The sequence below is a fragment of the Choloepus didactylus genome, chromosome 22, assembly GCF_015220235.1.
Source record: "Choloepus didactylus isolate mChoDid1 chromosome 22, mChoDid1.pri, whole genome shotgun sequence".
Taxonomy (NCBI): Eukaryota; Metazoa; Chordata; class Mammalia; order Pilosa; family Megalonychidae; genus Choloepus; species Choloepus didactylus.
In genome coordinates, this window is record NC_051328.1 from 6,062,217 (window position 1) to 6,082,505 (window position 20,289).

General features: G+C 55.3%; 1 protein-coding gene across 1 annotated transcript in view; it reads left to right on the forward strand.

Moving 5' to 3' along the window:
* The window catches only part of NKD1 (NKD inhibitor of WNT signaling pathway 1), a 90,273-nt gene that overhangs the window by 39,763 nt on the left and 30,221 nt on the right, over window positions 1–20,289 (forward strand). Inside the window, exon 4 of the mRNA XM_037816142.1 lies at window positions 16,084–16,150. Within this exon, the coding sequence (XP_037672070.1) occupies window positions 16,084–16,150 (67 nt within the window). The remainder of the gene's footprint in view (window positions 1–16,083; window positions 16,151–20,289) is intronic.

Genomic DNA, 20,289 nt, shown 5'->3' on the forward strand with positions numbered 1-20,289 from the left:
GGGGGTGGTAGCTGCCTTGCTGACCTTTTAGGGTTGTTCGGTGAATCAAGGACCCACAGACTGTGATGGGAAAAGGTGCCGGGGAGATGGGTGGAGTCACTGCCGTGAATGCCATCTTACCCCCAAGTCTATTCTTAAACCTCAAACCTTCTCTGCACAGGGTGGCCCCATCAGCAGCCTCTGCTAGACCCCCATGGACTTCTCTGCGGGCCACTCTGCAGTGACAGGGGCCCCTGACATGGGTCACTGACCAGACCTGCAGGGGCGGCAGCTTCCTTCCGGACTCCCACATCTTTCTCTAAGATCTTTGGTTGCCCAAGAACGGAAACAGTGGAATTCAGTGTGCTGCGATTGGGGATGGGGGAGGGGGGAGCTGCCGGCCCCCCGCCTTCCTGGGCTTCCAGTCCAGTGACAGCCAGGTTTGACATGCTCAGCTGGCCTCATGCCATTTCTGGAATCAAAGCCTTGTCTGCCTTACACGACCACAAAAAAGGGTCTTCCCAGCCCCCCGGCTTCCTTTGCGTGTCCAGCCGAGAGCCACGAGAAGCAGGCGGGTTTCCGGCAGGGCCTGGGCCCGGGTGGGCAGGGCTTGCTTGCCTCCTCTCTGCAGGCGTTGAGTGCTCATGGGAGGGAGAATGGGGCCTGGGTGCACAGAAACCGGAGACTCTCACCTTCCCTCCTGGCCAAGATCAGAAAACCACCCATTTCCGTTGCAAGATTTGCCACCTGCCCAGGCCAGGACCCTTCCAGCAGACACTGTGAGTCCTGCTGGAACCAACCCGGCTGCCCGTTTCCGTTTGCTTTAATGTGTTTTCTTTGAAATGCTTTGCTCTTCTTTCTGATTGGAGGAGCAATAATGCATTTTCGTGACACACAAAAAATTTGAGTGCTCAGGAACAACTTCTGGGAGCACTTTGGTCCCAGTGTCTCTGCAGACATGAATTGGACCATGTTGCATGGGAACACTGGCAGATGATTTTAGTGGATGGAATCACATTCTCTCTGCTGTTTGACAACTGCTTTTCTCTTTCAAGAAAATGCAGGAATGTTCTTCTGAGTCAGTAAATATAGAGCTGCATTTGGTTGTCTGACACGTATTTGTTGAACGCCTCCTCTGTCAGGCATTGATTCATGGTGTGTCAGATGGTGGCAAGCGCTGCAGGGGAAAATGAAGGGTGGGGGTGGGGAGAGGCGGGAGAGGAGCCCACAGTGTTAAATAGGGTGGTTTGGGAAGTCCTCACCGAAGTGATAGTTGAGCCAAAGCCTGAAGGTGGGAGAGGGGGAGCCACGTGGGTATCTAGAGAAAGAGCACTCCGGGCAGAGTAGAGAGCACGTGCCAAGGCCCTGGGGTGGGAACAGGTCCAGCGTATTGGGAGAACAGCAAACAGGCCAGTGTGGCTGGAGCAGAGTAAGTGAGAGGCGAGTGACAGATGAGGTCAGAGAGGTAATGGGTCCGACAGGCTGTGTGGGGCTTTCTCTACAGGGCCTTGGTAGCACTTTGGAGAAAGGGGAATAGGGGTGAAGGGCAGAAGCAGAGAATAGAAAATATTGCCGTATCCTGGCAAGCCGGGATGGTGGCCCGGGACGCACGGTGGATTCTGTCTCCCTTGCTGGACGCTGGGTGTGTTTTGCAGGCAGGGGCAATGCGATGCGCTGATGGATTGGCTGGAAGGTTGGAAAGAGAAGGGTCGGGATGACACCAAAGGTTTGGGTCCGAAGAACTGGAAAGATGGAAAAGACGCCGTTTTTGACTAGAGGGAAGACTTCGGGGAGGCACAGGTTGGGGGGAGGTCAGGAGTCAGTTTTGGACAGGTGACCTTCGAGGGGCCTGTTAAGCTTCTTGGTAGAGATCACAAACATGGAGCAGTCACTTTAAAATTTTAATTTATTTTTAGTATAAAAGCAATGCATGTTTTTGGTTTGAAAAGAGAGAGAAGAGAGGAGGGGAGGGGAAGGGAGGTGAAATGGGAGGGGAAAGGACCATGCCACAAACTTCGAACAGTCCAGAAAGGTGGAGAGCTGAGAGGTGCAGCCCCAGTTCCTGACTCCTGCTCCCCAGGGGTGGCAGCCGTTGCTGCAGCGCCATGCGCTGTGCATCCCGCGCTCTCTGGGCGGCTCCTGTTTATTCACACAGGACCAGCCTGCAGGCGTGACTGTGCCGGCCCGGAAGCCCTCTGTCCTGAATGGCACCTTCACCTTTTCTGGATTCTTTCACGGTGCCCTCCTCTGTGACCCTCAGGCCACATGTGTGTCACAGACAGGGTCGCGTCGGTGCCCATTTTACAGATGTGGACACTGAGACTACGTATAAGCACAGATCTGGTGACATGGAGGCAGCCAAGTTTCAGAGTGACCTGAGCTCCTCTGAGAGCCCAAAGATGTGACCCTGCATCCTGCCCCAAATTGGTGGAGTGAGATATTGGGGATGGCATTGACGAGGAGGTGATCTTGACACTGGTTTGTGGGGGAGGGGACAGACTTCACCTGGTGAAAGGGTCGGGGCTCTCCAGGCGGAGGAAACAGCACAGGGCTGGGAGGCTCCAAAGCAGGTGGCCCAGCCTTGGAGGGGGATGGGGGATGGGGAGGGGGCAGCACAGGGGGTCGGGAGAGGGGAAGGGAGGCTGGGGGCAGAATGGAGCAGAGTGGGCAGAAGATGTTTGCCCCAGAGCATGAGAGCCAGATGGGGTCAACAGTGCATGTGTGTGTGTGTGTGTGTGTGTGTGAGTGCGTGCTGTTTGTGTGTGCATGCATATATATGTATGTGTGTGTCTCTGCATGTGTGTACAGAATCCAAGAGTCTGGCCCAAATTGTTGTTCTCCTTGCCTCTTGTCCTCTCCAGAAGATGAGGACTCGTGGGATGGATGAAATGAGGTCTTAGTCCCCCCATTTATTTAAGTTAGGAGAAGCAAGATGCCCAATCTCCTTGCTCTGGGGCTGGGAGTGAGAAGTGCCACACTTGCCTGGCATCCAGGCCTCCCCCCACACCATCCCCACATCAAGGAGCCCTGGGCCAGGGGGCATCATTCCCTGGTCCAGCGAGGACAGTGCTGTCTGTCCCACGTGGCCTGGCTCCCAGCCCCTGACTGGACACACATGCTGGGTCCTGCAGCAGACCCAGGGCCTGGCCCGGGGCCAGGAGCCACTGGCAGGGCTGGCCCCGGCTGCTCGGTGGTCAGGGCTCCTCCATGGCCATTTCTTTCTGCCTCTCCTGTTATCGGCACTTGGCTGTGCAGCATGGCAGGCCGGCGAGCAGGGACTTGGAGAAGCGCTGGGCGCAGGCGGCCCTTTGGGATGGGGCTGTTCAAGGCCTGAGGGGGCAGTTAAGTCTGCGTAGGGTGTGGCTTTCGTGGGCCCAAGGGAGCCAGTCCTGCTGTGAGGAAGGAAGGGGTAGAAGACAGGGGTGTAGAAGGGAGGCCGGGAAGGGGCAGAATGCCAGCCGCTGCCCAGAGGGAGGAGAAAGCAATCGCTACCCTTGATGGTGGTGTGCTGGCTGTGCCAGGCAAGGGGCTAAACACTCTACAGCTGTTCTCCTTTCACCTTCACAACAGCCCTTCCAGGCAGGAAACGGGGTGCAGACAGGTAAAATCACTTCTACAAGGTCACACGTTATCAAGTGCGGTCGGGATTACTGCTTCTAGGGGGAGTGGCGGCCGGTAGCCGAGCCCTCAGCTCTCGGGGCTGCTTAAAGGGTACCGGCGGCGGGGGCTCTTTCCCGGAGGCGAGGGCGAGGCGGAGGACGTGGCCAGAGTCCTCGGCGAGAGGCGTGCAAGGAGGGCGGCGATAAGGACAAAAACACTCTTCATCCAGTAGGGGTATGCGCCAAAGAGATTTATTCAGGGGTGATTACAGGTTATATAGGCTGGTAAGAGGGGCAGGGCTGGAAAGGAGGTGAAGTAGCCTAAAATGGCAATATTGAAGGGATAGGGGCTAGGATTGGTTCTGAGAGGACGCAGGAGCCGTTGCAGCGGGCGGGGGTTGTTCTGGCCACGGTGCATGCGCACTGGCGGTGGCAGGAGTGGCCTTGGCACCAGGGAGTGAGTGGGTAAGATAAGGAAGTGGGGAAAGGGCAGTTGGGAGAAAGGCGGTTTCCTCCGGCAAGCCTCCCCTGCCAGTGGCATTTTGGGTGAGGAAAAGGGAGCTGCCTTGACCTCGCTCCTCAGGCTCGGGGGGGCTGCAGAGGGCACTCACGCCCGTACCTACTACCCTCCCCAGGGGGTGATCAGGTCCCCTGGCCCAGGCCTGGCAAGCCGAGGTACAAGCTCAGTCCCCGCAATTCCCCTTTCTTTTCTAATTAGAGGAAGAGGCTTTACCGGAGAGGTCCGCTAAGGGTGAGGGAAGGGGGAGGTTAGGGAAGGGAAAAAGGGGTTGACGGTGGCTCAGCGAGGCTGGAGCTCAGTGTTGGTGTGGTGCCCGGGCGCTCGACAAGGGCTTCGCTGCAGCAGGCTGGGCGAAGGTGAGGGGTTTAAAGTTCAGGGGTTTAAAGTTCAGGGGTTCAGAGAAGCTGGAACTCGAGGCGAGAGCGATGTTCAGGTGATTGGGAAGGGCCTCGCAGTCGGCGGGTTGACCGGTGGCGTTGAGGTCGCGGAGGGTTGGTTGTCATCTTGGAGTGGGGGGCGTCAGAGGTGGCGAGTCGCTGATACTGGATTTGCACGAACGAGGAAAAAAGGGCATCTGTTTGTTTTCTTACAAGCTGGACAATTTTGCGGATGAGGCAGGGTCCTAAGATGAGAGCTAGAATAATTATTAATAGGGGGCCGAGAAAAGGAAGGATGTATGGGAGGATGGGAGTGAAAAAACTGGACCAATAATTGGTGGCTTCACGATCTCTTTTACGCTTTTCCAGTCCCTCTCGGACCCTTTTCAGGCTGTCCTCGACGAGACCTGTGGAATTGGCATAAACACAGCACTCTTCTCCTAGGGCGGCGCAGAGGCCTCCTTCTTTGAGGAGGAGAAGGTCAAGACCTCGGCGGTTTTGGAGCACGACTTCAGAGAGGGAATTGACAGAATTTTTTAGATGGTAAATAGCGTTTTGTAGGTGGCGAATGTCCTCGTCAACAGCCGCCCTGAGGTGAGTTAGGGCGGAGCCTTGACTGGCTAGTGCAGCGATTCCGGTGCCAGCGCCGGCAAGACCTAGGAGGGAGGCAATTGTAAGGACGGTGATGGGCTCTCGCTTTTGCAGAAGGGCAGGAGCTGCAGTTCTTTCCAGACGGAGGAAGAAGTCTTCTTCGCTGTGGTATAAGACCCTAGGGATAAGGACAATTAGGAGGCAAGTTTCTTTATATTCACTGATGATATTCGTGCTGAGACAGGGGGTAAGTCCTGTAGAGGAGCAGAGCCATTGGGAGGAGTTATGAGGAATGAGAAATTTTGCCGAGCTGCTGGGAGATGAGTAGCTGGCACAGGCAGTGAGGTCGGGAGAGTTACTGGAGCGAGGACGGACGCACTTTCCCGTATAGGAGACTGAATGAAAGGTTAGGGGGACGGCAGAGGTATTCCAATTGCATTCCGAGGGGCTGTCTTCTGTGCTTTCTGAAAAGGAGAGGTTGGAGGCAACGGGCTCGTACAGTGAGGAAGAGGTGGAGAGGCAGAGCCAGCAGGAGGAGGTAAAATTGGGGTTGGAGGAGTTCACTGAGGCAAAGGCGGCTTGGATGAGGCTGAGGAGGGGAGAGGAATAACGAGAGGGGGGCAGAAAAGGTTGGGGTGGTGGGGTTGGCGATGCGTTGTTTGCAGCTGAGGTGCGGCTGGTTGGAGTTGAGGTGAGGCTGGAGAGCTGTGGAAAAAAGGGGTTAATGACTTTATTGGGACCTATGCCAGAGGGTGTTTTTAAAGCAGTATTTTGGTATGGTTGGCTTATAGCCTCCTTTTTTATTAGAATAAGTGATTCTTGGTCGCCTCCTTTTTTATAGATTCTGAAGCCTCAAGTTTGACCGAGTAACCAGGAGGGATTAGTGGGGAGCTGCACTGTAAGATTAAGATGTGTGCAGGATCTCTCACTTTCTTGGCCGAGCCAGTTAATTGTAGGGAGTTTGCACCCTGTAGGGGCCCACTTTAGGGTAAGGTAATGATTAGGAACAGGAGGCTTCCAATTAGTGGCTAATGTTTCACACCCCCAGTATGCACAGTAGTACTTGTTGGGGGAATTGCAGTACGATTTTTCAGGATTTGAGGATGGGCACATGTAATATTGGGCCTGGGGGTCACTTACCTTTCTGGCGCAGGTTTCTTCGACTCTGGAGACAAAGGTGGCGAAAGGCTTACTCGGCTCCTGGAAGAGCTTGGTGAATTTATTAGGCCGACAGGCAGAACAGCTGGCAAAAGCTCGCAAGGCAATTCCCCAAAGGATAGGCCAAAAGGTGGCAGGTGCATTAATATAAGCAGACGCATTTAGAAACGCTCCAGTGCCCAAATAGGCTTCGGGGGGATGATAGACTCCAGGGCTGCATTTTGCTCACTTTGCTTAGCTGCTTCTGCCTGGAAGTGAGCACGCCAGTCAACAAACTGACCGGGGTTAAAAATTGAACGGGCAAGCGAGGCCCAGTCTTGGGGGATGCAATAGTTCATGGCGAGATCCTGTAGTATTTGGGAAGCATATGGGCTACCTAACCCGTCCTCCTTGACGGCCTTGCGAAGCTGCTTGATAGTATCTAAGTCAATGGGATACCAGTCATGCGGCCTCTGTGGGGTGGGGGCAAGGTTAAGAGGAAAACAGCGAAAAGCACGAGAGAAAGGAGGACACGCTTGCAGAGGACTTGGCGCGGGAGTGGGGGTAGGGGGAGCGTTGCCCCAAGGATTGCCTTGAGGTGCAGAAGGCAGCCAGGGGTTGTTAGTCGGCAGGGTGGAAGGAGTGGCGGCAGCTGCCGGTAGCGGCTCCGAAGGGGAGCTCGCCGGAGGGAGAGGCGGGAGTGGGAGGCCCCAAGCGTCGCAAGATGGCGGCGCGGTAGGCGTGGCTAAGACACAAGATGGTGGATCAGCCCCGCCCTGTGAAAGGGTGGGGCCCAAGGCATAAGATGGTGGACTAACTCCGCCCTGTGAAAGGGCGGGGTAAAGCGTATGCGGTTTCCGGCCCAGCTTAGGGCTGATGTCATCGCCGGAACATTTCCTCCCCTCGATGGAAGAAGAAGGAGGAAGTTCGCCATCTTGGCGTGGCGCAGTGTTATTGCTTTTTGGGAGTCACCTCGAGCGCGTTGTTAATCTGCTCGACTAAGGACTCCGTGTCTGAGTCATGATTTGAATTAGTATCGCTATCTGAATCTGTTGGCTGGGTTGATAGGGCCTCTTTGGATTTAACGGGGCCTCTATCAGGGGGGAGGGAGCCTTGAAGGCAGGAGCGGATGGTTATCAAGGTGGGGAGCAAGCCGGGAGGGAAGCGCTTGCTCTCATGTTCCATGGCATTAGTGACTCGATCAATAAGGCGATCATAAGTAACAGGGTCCCAAAGATGGTAAGTGGTGAGCCATGGGTTAAAGGGCAGCAGGAGGTCCCAGTATATTTGCAGCTGCCGGACAGACACTTTACAGCGATGCGTGTCTAGGAGACTCGCTAGAGCACGAACTTGAGGTGCCTGACATGTAGATATACGATTACCCATAGCTGAGGGGAGAGGAGGGGGAGTTGCTCCCGAGCCGGGCCGGCCGGCTGGCGGGGAGGAGAAGGAGGAGTTGTTTATCGAGCAGAGAGAATGAGATAAACTGTGGCTGCAAGGCCGAAGGAGACGGCGAGAGCAGAAAGCAGTGCCCTTTGGCAACGAGAGCAGTCAGGGGGGGCAGTTGCAAAGAGGCACACGGCACCAAATGAGGAAATAAAGATACAAAGAACTGCAGCAAAGTAATGGAGGGGAAGAGGGAGAGTGTTAGGAGGAACGGGGGTCATAGAAGTGCGCATACAAGAGGACGAAGAGAGCGTGGGGGAAGGGAGGAGTTCCTACTGGATGAAGAGAGCGTGGGGGAAGGGAGGAGCGGCTTCGGAGCAAGGAACCTCACACGGCTCCGGAAGCGGCGAGGGAGAGGCGGCCCTACCTTGCAGGCGAGGAAACGGGAAGCTGGAGAGGCGTCCGGGCGAGCGGGTGACCTGCCAAACTGTTGTGTGGAGACGCTCCTCACACGGGGCACCAGTTGCGGTCGGGGTTACTGCTTCTAGGGGGAGTGGCGGCCGGTAGCCGAGCCCTCAGCTCTCGGGGCTGCTTAAAGGGTACCGGCGGCGGGGGCTCTTTCCCGGAGGCGAGGGCGAGGCGGAGGACGTGGCCAGAGTCCTCGGCGAGAGGCGTGCAAGGAGGGCGGCGATAAGGACAAAAACACTCTTCATCCAGTAGGAGTATGCGCCAAAGAGATTTATTCAGGGGTGATTACAGGTTATATAGGCTGGTAAGAGGGGCAGGGCTGGAAAGGAGGTGAAGTAGCCTAAAATGGCAATATTGAAGGGATAGGGGCTAGGATTGGTTCTGAGAGGACGCAGGAGCCGTTGCAGCGGGCGGGGGTTGTTCTGGCCACGGTGCATGCGCACTGGCGGTGGCAGGAGTGGCCTTGGCACCAGGGAGTGAGTGGGTAAGATAAGGAAGTGGGGAAAGGGCAGTTGGGAGAAAGGCGGTTTCCTCCGGCAAGCCTCCCCTGCCAGTGGCATTTTGGGTGAGGAAAAGGGAGCTGCCTTGACCTCGCTCCTCAGGCTCGGGGGGGCTGCAGAGGGCACTCACGCCCGTACCTACTACCCTCCCCAGGGGGTGATCAGGTCCCCTGGCCCAGGCCTGGCAAGCCGAGGTACAAGCTCAGTCCCCGCAATCAAGTGGAGGAGGAAGGGCTCAAACCCAGACCCAACTGGCCACTTGGGCCAGTCAGTTTCTCATGGCTGTGGAGGGACAGCCGATCAGCAGGGTTGCTGGGGGTGGCGCCCCAGGGGCTGAGCGGGGCCTTGGTACGCGTTGTGCACTCACCGCAAGCTGGTTTTCATCATCCCCGGCCTCGGTTTCCCCTGTGCCCCTGTCCTGTAGATGGTCCCGTCCGATCCTGGTTCCCACTGCAGAAATTCCATTGATGTCTGTCTAGTAGGAAAATTCCAGCCAAGCCAGCAGGAAGCCCCCTGCCCACCCAGTGCTGAACAATCTGCCCGGTGTTGGGCCATCTCCCCAAAAGCTCTGAAATGCCATCCATTTGAAATTAGGGAGCATTCTGCGTTTTCTCTTGGTTTTGGTCTTTTGTTTTTTTTTTCTTTCATCAGCCATTCTTCTCCATGTCCAGAAATTGCTTTCCAAAAACATGGTTTTGTCTTTGTTTGATATGAATTATATAAACTTTTTAAACAAACTATAGCTAGGATATTACACCCATAACTTCACTTATCTAATTGCTTTTGATAAGATTAGGTTAAAACAAAAAAGAGCGTCAATTTCCAGCAAGTGATGGTAGCCTAGGTAGACTGGGTTATGACAGGCTGTGAGATGATGGCGTGTGGGTGATGGACTCTTGGGAGAAAGAAGGTTGTGGGGGTGACAGGCAGGAGATGGACTTTCCAGGTCAGAAAAAACTTGTCTTTGGGGATTATTTGTAGGGCCTGAGACCTGGGGGCAGCAAACCTGGCTTTAGAATCCAGCCCCGGGGCCTCAAGCCCTTCCTGCTGGGTTCGGCTGCCCACTCGCTGCTGGCTGCCCACCTTCCCGCCAGCCCAGAAGGCCTCGGGGTTCATCCAACAGCTATGTGCCGAGAGCCCACTGGGTGTCATGCTCTCTTCTAGGCTTGGGGGACGCAGCAAGAGCAAAACAGACCCAAATCCCTGTCCCCAGGAGCTTACTTCCTAAGCCCTTAAGCGTCTCTGGGCTGGCCTCGGCCTCAGCCCCTGCGTGAGCTGCCTCCTCAAGGGGCCTGTCTCCGAGAAGCCGGGCTGAGATCAGGCACAGCCTTGGCCCCAGAGAAAAGTTCTTTCCCGCCAGCCGCCAGGAGAAGTATCCCGGAAAGGGCTCCAATCGGCTTGGCAGCAGCCCTTAGGATGCGGCTGTCGGGGATGTGTGCTGGTGATGGAACCAGTAGCTGTCCCTGGGCGCACCGAGTTCCCGGGAGGCTGGCCGGTCACCACAGGGGAGTGGCCGAGGGTGCTGCTCGTTGGTGGGAGGACATCATTTCTCCGTTTCCATGACATTCACGGGCAGGAGTCTGTTTTTTTTGCATACCTGGGGAGGAGGGGATCCCCCAGCCCTTCCTGCTTGGTGCTGGGGCTGCAGCCTCTTACGCCCTCCCCGACCACCACCGCATGCATCTCCCTAGCCACCAGCTCCCCGTCTCCTAGCCCCTTATCATCCCAAATCTCTATCTCCCATCTCCCAGATCTCTAGCCCCTGTCTTCTCCCCCCACCCCAAATTTCCAGCCCCCATCTCCTTTGTGCCCTTGACAGCTGCCCCATGTCCCTGTCTCCCAGCTTCCTCCTTGACCCTCCAGCCCCTTGGACCCCCAAATTCCCTACCGCCCATCTCCCTGGCCATGACTCCCCATATCTCCATCTTCCCGCCCCCCATTCCTCCATCCACCATCTCTCTATCCCCCCATCTCCTTGTCCCCTGTCTCCCCAGCCCCCCATCTCCCTGTCTCCCCATCTCCCTGTCCCCCCAGCCCCTTGGCAACGATTACCTTTACATAGCTGGTGTATGTGACACATTTGGTTGGGGGGGGATAGGTAATTCCAGCACTTTGGGGCGGAAGGGGCTCTGAAGGCCTGAGAAAGCCTCAGGAATGGAAGCTGTGTGGGCAGAAGTGACAGCTCTGTGGTGAGGGTTGTGGAAACTGAGGCCCTGAGAGTTGGCCTTGTTTCCTGGGTGGAGCCCTAGAGAGACCTGCCTCACTGCCTGGGAGGGAGCCTGGGACCCCAGAACATCCGGCTTGGGGGGATCACCTTGGCCAACGGCGTCATCTCAGCCAAGGGCCCCTTTCTAGAGGCAGCTCTGCTGCTTACTTTGGTGAGACCTTAGGCAAGTCAGGATTTCCTGCTGAGCCTCAGTTTCCTCTTTTGTAAAGTGAGTTGTTGTGTGAGGCTTTGCTAAATTAGGTTTTAATTACCCAAGTAATACCTGGAGAAACTCTTCTCTTAAGAAGCAGAGCAATGCTGATGGCACATTCCCCATCCCCTGCCCTCCTGGGCAGCCCTGGTTGTCTTCACTTGTTTTCCGACATGTGGACGGCCCATGGTCCGTGTGTAAGTTGAGTGTTTTCTTAAGTGTGCCAGTGGCATCGTCCTCTTCCTGCACCTGCCTGTCCACCCTCCTGTAGGCTGGTGCCCCCGTGTTTACAGATCTACCAGGTTCTTTAGCCCCCGGCCCGGTGTCCCACTGTACGGACCCAGCCCAGGCTCCTTTCCTGGGCACTAAGGCGCTCCTGACTGTGACCAGTGGACGCGGTGCTGCCCGCCACATCACTGACCTTGAACGTGCCCCCTGGCGCCCCCGAGTGGGTGTCGGCTGAGCGTGGACACTGACATGCAGAATTGCTGGAATTCGGTTATTGTGAGGATAAAATGTAAGAATTCCCAAGCACAGGTTGGAGGTAGGGTGCTCCAGAAGTGGGGAGAGAAACTCGTATTTAGTGTCCCCCTACTTTGCACCAGACACCATCCGGGGTGCCTTGTCTGCACGTTCTCGTGGATGCCCTTTGACGTTGAAATCCCCGTTTTACAGAAGGGTCTCCCCGCCCTGCCTCCGCCTTTGGGGCACCCTGAGGAGGGCGCGAGTGGGGTGGCGAGGCCAGGCCAGCCCACCGTGGCGCCAGGGCACAGCATGCTGGGGAGAGAGAGCGCTAGGAATTTCCTGGGGCGGCTCCGGGGCAGGCTGCTTGGATCTGAGGGTGACGGGGGTGGGCCTGGGTCCTGCCCCCCACCCTTCTCCCCCGGCGTGTCCAAGCTCTGTGCATTCTTGGAATCTGTAAGTTGTGCCGTGTTCTGTGGGCACCGGGAGTTTCCTTTGAAACTCCGTGGCACCAACATCTGTTAGCTCTTAGAGAACAGAAAGATTGACAGAGCTGCCGGGGCAGGCGGGTGGGGGAGGATATTAAATTCAGGAGTAGGAGTCTCAAAGACAAAAGGGAAAAACCCCAACCAAACTCCAGCCGCTCCCCCAAGGCCCGGCTTTGATGTGGTTTTCCTGACCCCGAGGCCTTATAAGGCTTTGTGCCTGCATTTCTGGGCCCTGGGTTGGCGTTGGCTGCAGCCTCTGCGCCCCTAGGAGCCGGCCTCTCCTCCCGGGACCCTGTGAGGGGGCAGCGCTGGGGCTCAGGAGGGGGGCAGGTCTGGGGCCTGGGGCCTGAGGGGCCACCAAGGCTGGCAGGGCGGTTGGGGAATCCAGGAAGGTCTTCAGTCGGAACTTGGAGCAGAGGGCGAGACCAACGGTCCTGGTGGCCAGAGGGGAGGGGGCCTGGGCCCTGAGGGCTACAGCGAGGCTGAGAGAACAAAGGACGTGAGGAGAACGCCTCTCACTCAGGCTTCCGCAAGGACTGCCGAGCCGGACAGCCGGCGTTTAATCCTGACTCTGGCACTTATGAGCTGTGTGACCATGGGAAAGTCACTTAACCTCTCTGTGCCTCCGTTTTCTCCTCTGTAAAATGGGGATAATAATGGTACTACCTCAAGGGATTGCCAAGAGGATTAAATGGAAAATACTAAAAACAGTGCCCCTGACAGGAGGAGGGAAGGGGTCTTTATAGGTGTCTGTGAGAGCTACTTGGGTTCAGATAGTCATTTAATAATAATAAGAGGAGAAGCAATAAACAATAACTGCTGACACATTGCACCCCGGTTGTGGTATCGTTCAGCACCTCTGATGCCTTAGCTCATTTCATCCTCACAAAGACCCGTGAGGTCATTGGTGCTGTCGTCCCTGGGACATATTGGGAGATGGAGGAGCTCTGGAGAAAAAGTCCCTTCACTCAGATGTCACAGCTCGCGAGAGGCTGAGCTGGGACTGGAACCAAGTCTGACCAACTCCAGATCCGTGCCCTGGGCTCCTCCGCCCCGTGGGCTCCCAGAGGGGCTCGTGGCTGTCGGGGGCTGAGTTCCCGGCTCTCGGCAGCACTTACCTTCCTGTAGGAAGGCGCCGAGGGCTCAGCCCCTGGACCTGGCACCGGGGGCTGCCCAGCCCAGACTCAGCTTGAGGGCAGGGCCACATCCCCCACCTGGTGGGGAAGAGCCGTGGGGCCTTCGGGGCCACTGAACAGGCAGGAGTTCTTGGCCACTGAGCCCACCGGAGCTGCTGGGTGTTTCTTGTGAGTCCCCAAGCACAGTTCCTGGCATGGAAGTGACCACCCCTGCTTGGGTCTGGGCCTGTGAAGAGCTGCCTCGGATCCTGTACCCCGGGAGCCTCCTCATTTAAAACTCCAGGGGCCCTATGAGGATTCCATCGGTCCCTGCTTCACACCGTGAGCACTCGGTAAAGGATGTGGGTGACTGTCAGTAGCATTCTTTTCCTGTCCTGTGGTCCAGAGGTTGGCAGCACTTTATAGAAAAGAAAAAAAAAGGAAAATGATTATACCTTTCTCTTTACAAAAATTTGCAGATCCCTTTTTACAAGCATTTATTCTTTGGGAGATGGAAGGTGCATCTCCCAAAGGAAGGCTGCCGTGATGGTTATAAGTTAATATATATAAAGTGCCCAGGACAGGCCTGGCACATAGGAAATGCACGACACGTGTCAGCTGTTTCGGGATTCCTGCTGTGATTTACGACTGTGCCCATTTGACGGCTGAGTAGACAGAGGCTCCGAGCAGGCAGCAGCCGGCCCCAGGGGCACAGGTGAGGGGGCAGTGGAGCCAGGACTTGGACCTGTGTCTGGCTTGACCTCCCATGTTGGCTCTGGCCCCGTAAGTCCAAGCTCGGAGACCACGAGCTCTCTAGATGCGATGAATTTTTGCTGTAGCCAAGCGCTGGCACTGCCCAGAGCTCGTCGGACCATGCCACTTCCACGGCGTTACACAGAAGCGGGGTCCAGTTTGGCAATCATGCCTGAGCTTGGTCCCCTCAGCAGACAGCTCTTCACGGAGCACAGCGAAGCAGGCGTTGAAGACACCAAGAGACATCGGTCTGGGGCCCAGACTTGTGGGTGACGTTTCGAGTCTTTAAATCCCTCCAAGTGTGCCCGCGAAAAGCCGTGAGTGCTCGGAAGTGCCCGCCTCATGGATCCCGTGGCCGCACTGTGGCACGTCCAGGGCAGCCGGATGAGGGTGGCACTGCGCTGTCCCCCTGTGGAAGACCCAGCGTGAGGACGGTTGCTTATTCTCTTCAACGCCTGCACCTGGCGGGAGGCGCGGCCTGCCTGCCTGTCGGGGGGAGGCGGCATCTGTCTTCCTCCAGCTTGAAAGCGCGGCTTTAATTGGCTGCCGGGGCGTCCCCGCCATCGAACGATGCCAGCCAAGCGCGTCCTTTGCCTGTCACCGTCTCCTGCTCCCCTGTCAGCTCCGGCTCTGTGAACACAAACAGCCAGTTTACAAGCCCAGGAAGTGTTTGGTGATTATGATAATTGGTGGAGGAGGAGAGAGGGACCATCCCGACTCCTGGTTTTGAAGTAAATGGGACAGCAGGAGTCTGGATGGCCACATTTTAATGACCTTCAAGAAATAGTGTGTCATGCCCCAGAACGATTTAAAAGAAGAAAGACAACAGAGAAGGGCAACCCTGGTTTGTAAAATGGAAGCTATTTTTCTTTAAAAAACAAAAAAAACAAACCCAAAACAAAAGAGACTTGCCTCATCGGTGTGTGGTTGATAACATAAGCTATACAAAGCCTCGTTTTTATTTTTAAATCAAGATGAGTACTGATACTTCAAGGATATGAGGCGTAAGATTTATTTTTTTCCCAAGCAGAGGGTGCTTTTTCTTTTTTCTTTTCATTTTCTTTTCAGGAAGAGATGTTTGTCCTGGCTGCTGTTTGGGTTCATCTCATGCTTGTAGTTGTGTAGCTTGGGAAGTGCTGCTGTAGAGTCCTGCTGCTCTCCAGAGAGACAGGGTGGTACAGCCACCACCCCCACCCCGTCCCCCGCCCCACCAAATCTCATCTCTTCCCAAAACACTGTTTCCCCAAGCGAATCCCTTGTGATGCTTTTGAAAATCAGAGCTCACCAGTCTAAATCGGTTTGGAGACGAGCCCTTGGAGATTCAGAGCGCTCGTTAACATAGACAAAGCCCTGATAGGTCCTGCAGTAAGGAGCTTGCTTGGCTTTGTGTGTAACAGTCATCTTTGAGCACAGAGCTCTTTTCGGCAGGATGCTGGGAGATGTGGAACAGAGTTTGCCAAGCCCTGGTGTAGCCTCTTCTGTACCTTGAGTCGTCCTGCTGGGGCAGGGTCAGAGAGACGGGACCCTTGGCTGTCAGCTTCCCAGGAATCTCCCGGTCTGGGGACCAACCAGTCTTCCCCAGCCAACCCCCTGGCACCCGAACGTCTGCTTGAGCAGGCCGTGGATGGAGGCCTGAAATGTGGGGTGAGGACTCAGACGCCTCTGACTCACACATGGGCTGGGTGAGGGGTGGGCAAGGACCAGGTGGAAGGTGGGCATGTAGGTGACAGGCAGGAGCCAGAACCCATGGGTTCCTGAATGCTGTGCCAAGGAGTTAGGGTTTTAGATTAAGGGCAGTGGGGCCCCATCACTGGGCACATGGGGCTCTCCTGGCTTTTTTGCAACCCCTCCGCGATCACACACCTGTGACTGTTCAAGGCAGGATCCATCAGAGGTCTCTTCTTGGGTCCGTCGGAGGGGGCTCTAGGCCTGGGCCTGTGTCAAACAAGTTGGCTCAAGGTGATAGAGGAAGGACATTTTCTGAGCTTGTCTTTGCAGTTTCTGCATGGAAGGTAGAACTTCCCATCTGAGGGATATGTATAGTGTTCCTTACGAGGCTGTTGGCTGAGAATGAGTTAACTTCCTAAAAAGCGTTGTGATAATGAACTTTTCCTGTGCAGTAGGATATGCACGTCGGTTGACCTAAGTTGCCACCAGAAGAATCAGAACGGGGTCCTTGCTTCCTTGCGACCAGCCGGGTACATATCGGTGATGCTGCGTCGAAAATTCCAAAACTGGGTTCCTCCCTGACCCCCGCAGTTCCTTAATGTCCCTGCTTTGTCTTCCTCTAGGAGCTCGTGGGTGATGTTTTCAGAGAAACGCTCAGCGAGGAAGAGGAGGAGGACTTCCGGCTAGAAGGTACTGGGCTCTGTGGTTCTCTCCCAGGGGCAGCAGCAGGGTGGGGGCAGAGGGTGTCAGGTCTGCCCAGTGCCCCACGTACTCTCCAGAAAGGCTGCAGATGACACCGAGGACAAGAGCTCTGCGATTCTTAATGGGGTGGGCTGGGGTGAGATGGGGCGAGGAGAAAGAGGAAGGGGAGCTCATTGTAGTTCCAAGCCCAGGTGGAGCCAGAACATCCTGGCCCTGCTCTGTATTCGCTGTGGGACCATGGACAAGGTGTCCGACCCCTGCTCCCCGCTCCAGCGATAATAGCAGTAGCTGCTCCTAGGGCTGTGTGGGAAACTCCTCAAATGGTGTTGGGCAGGTAGCAAGCACTACAGAAGATGGCTATATTTTGTCTCCATTTCTCCAATCATGTCGCGTACCTGATGCATAAGCATGTGATGCACACACATGCATACACACACACACATGCATGCACACACAGTCACCTCAGCCACCCCTCACTTCTCCTCTATAGCTTTTATGCCTTCCTTTCTTCAGGAAGAAGCACCATATCATGGAAAGAATTAGGACACTAGAGTAGAGGGCTGGCTGGCCACTGGCTGGCTGATTTGATTTGGGCAAGCCACATCACCTCTTCTGAGCCTTAGTTTCTGCATCTTGTAGAATGGAAATGAGAGCCTTTTCTCTGCCTAACTCCCAAGTCGGTGCAGGTTGCAGATGACATCATGAAGTTGAAAGAGTTTGCTGGATGGGATAGCATTTCCAGTTTTTGTTCAGTATCGAAGAGAATCACCAAACCAGGGCAACTCTGGGACAGGAAGGACCTCTGCTGAGGCGAGGGCAGGCAGCAGGAGGCCGAGGCCCAAGGCTTGCTGTGGAGAATCTAAGCCTGGGGTCCTGTAGGGCCTCCAGAGAAGAGCTGATGTGCCCAGAGGTTCTGGAGAGGAGCCTGGCCAGGCCTGAGGCTTGTGGCCACCTCTGGCCAGTGAGATGTCAGAAATGTATTCCCTCCAGCTCTACCCCAGGCCTGCTGAATCAGAGCCTACATTTTAATAAGCATCCCGGGCAATCTGTGTGCACATTGCAGTTTGAGAAGTAATGTTTTGAGAGATTCACTCAGTTGCCCAGAAGTTGGAGACAGGCTGTTGATCCAGGTATCCATCAAACGTGCTATCAAGGCAGACTGATTTTTGCTTGGATATGGGCAACCCAATCAAGGAGATGGAGTCCCATGGGCAGAGAGCTTGGTCCAATGTGGGGTGTTTCCTAGAGCATGGTTGCCTGTTGAACTGGTGGTTGCTCAGTAGCTTTGATTCTCATCACTTCCTGGGCTCCTCAGGCCACACTGTCATCCTTGGCTCCATGGAGAGACGCCAGGATTTGGTGCCCAGGGAAGATCTGGGGAGTCAGGTTAAGGGCTGCAGGATGCACCCTAGGAGTCGAGGGGACTTCACACACTGATTACCTGGGCTTCTGCACTCATTTCAAGCATCTGTTCACTTGCCCATTCACATGGTAATTTATTGGCAAGTTCATTCTCTTCTCCATCCATCTTTCCATCTACTCCTTACATCACTCATCACTCATTCACTATCTATCCAAGCACCTGCCCATCCACTCTTCTACCTATCCATCCATCCATCCATCCATCCATCCATCTACCCATCCTTCACCCATGCATCCACCCACCCACTAATCCATGTCCCATCCATCCAACACTCTCATCCACCCGTCACCTCCCATTATCCACTATCTACCTACCCACCCACTAATCCATGACCCATCCACGTCTAACACCTTCTCCATCCACCCATCACCTACCCACCCTCCCATCCATTGCCTGTTCACTCATCTATCTTCTCTTCTGTCACCATCCATCAGCCAGCAACCCCTCACCTATTCCCCACCCACTTGTAATCCACTACCACCTTCCATCCCTCATCCTCTATTCATCATCCATGCACTGATCCCTTAATCCATTTAGCCATCTTCCATTCATCGTCTATCACTACAACTGTCTTTCCACGTATCTCTCATTTATTGGGTCCCTATTTAGAGCCAAAAACTAGGGACATTTCTGTTCTGTTGATGCTAAGCCTGAAGTCATGTAATTTTTTGCAAATGAGATGTCTTTACCTGAAAATAGATGTGAAATGGACTGCCCACGGAATCCACATCCCTCAGAAAGGAGGGTCACTTTGCTTAATGTCTGCCTTCAGCACACGCGCCCTGCTCTGGTGAAGAAGGAACATTGGCTGGGAGCCCGTCACCCTGGCCCCATGCCTGACCTAGCAGTGACTTGCTGTGTGATCTTGGGCAAGGCCCTCCCTCTCTGGGCCTCCCCCTGGCTCTCTGCACCATGCTGAGCAATGACATGGAACTGAGACCCTGGGCACCTGATAGGGAAGGAGAACCAGTGTGTAGGGTGACATTTCCAAACACTGGATGATGGGTTGGGGATAAATATGAGATGTCCTGAGGGTCCTTGTGCCCATCAGGAAAAGGGGGTTTGGCGAGCTCTGGGTCTGACACCACGGCCCCCCGAAGCCAGCCTAGCAGCCCTGCCAGTGGCTGATGGTGTCCAGGCGTATCGGTGCCACCATTGATGGGGTGAGCTGGTTGGGAGCCACTAGCCTGCCTCAGTTTTCCAGTGAGGAGTTGGATACGGTTGTTGGCGATCAAGCGTTTCAGTCCCTTTTTCCACGCAAAAGCTTACTCAGAAGCATAAGATGTAAAGTAGCTTAAAAAAAAAACCAGTTTGCAGAAAGATGCATACAATATAGTATTTTTAGTGTAAAAAACAGGCACCAGACAATACTCCATATTTGGGGAGTACCATATATGTACGTAATTACTGTATAGATAGAGGTCTAAATGGATAACAGCAGTGATTCCTTCCCGATGTGGGAGAAGGAGACCCAAATTGGAGAGGGTGGTCAAAGAGAACTTAGTATTATCTATAATTAATGTTTTAATTTTTATAAGAATAGTATATTCATATATTCCTTGTGAGAGTAAAATTAATGGCAGAATTAAAAGGTAAACACAACAAATAAAGCAGGCAAGGGTGGGCTGCTCTGGTTTGCACCCATGTGGGACCTGGACTTGCCTGAAATCCCCTGGAGGGACCCTGGGCCCAGTGGCCCCATCCGTGGTTCTCTGGCTGCCTTCAGAGCGGTGGTCGGAGGCTGGCCACCCCGGGATTGGAGGTGTGGCTGTGGTTCTCAGGTCCCCACAAGGCAGGGCCTGGCGAGGGCAGATGGCAGCCGAGTCCTGGCCACGGCGAGCCCCTGCCTGCCCCGGGCCTGGGGCTGTGGGTGGCGTCCCTCTGCACACGGGCCAAGGGAGAGCAAGCCGGATCCTGAATCTCCTCTTTGTCTTCCTGTTGGCCAAGTTCATTGCCTCTTGGCGGGCTGGAGGGCTGTTTAAGGGAGAAAAAAAGGCCATCTGAGGCGTGAAGATAAAAAGAAGTCTTTTAGCCATCCCAGGAGAGGATGGCTTTAGCTCCCGCGTTGTTATGTAAAGCCGGCCCTAATCCAGCCGCCTTAACCGCCTTAACTGGCCAGCTGGGAGCCAGAGGGATGGGAGATTAAGGCTGGGCTCGGTGAGAGGGCTGGGGCCCTAGAGTTCCTTTTGAACTGTGGAAAGAGTGATGTGAACATCAAAAGTCCCCAGCTCTGAGCGCTTGCTGGGTGTGGCAGGGGAGCTGAGGCATGTAGGGGGAGAAAGGATCAGGGACCTTCCCTCTGCTGATCCAGCAGAGGTCCAAGGACAGGTGGGGGCTCCACACTCACCTCCAGCACCCACCTGGCTTCCCCCTCACTGCCATCCCAGGTGGGCAGGACTCCAGGGGGTGGCAGCCTGTGGCTTGTGCCTTCAGGTGGAAATTGGTGACAGGCCAGTTGGGCACCCCCACATCACCCTGCATGACCTCCAGGTAAAGCTGTGTCTGAGGGTGTCCTCGGCGCTCGTCCAGGCTGCAGCTACTCCTTGTGCCCCTTCCCCAACTCGCCCTTCGGAGGGCCTGCGAATGGTTGTAGGGCCCCCTCTCGCTGGCCTCCTGCCCCTGACTGGCCCCTCGCCTCACCTCTGCGGCTCTCCTAGGCCTCTGCCCACTATCTCGGCATCCCCAAGTGTGTATTTCCTTCTCA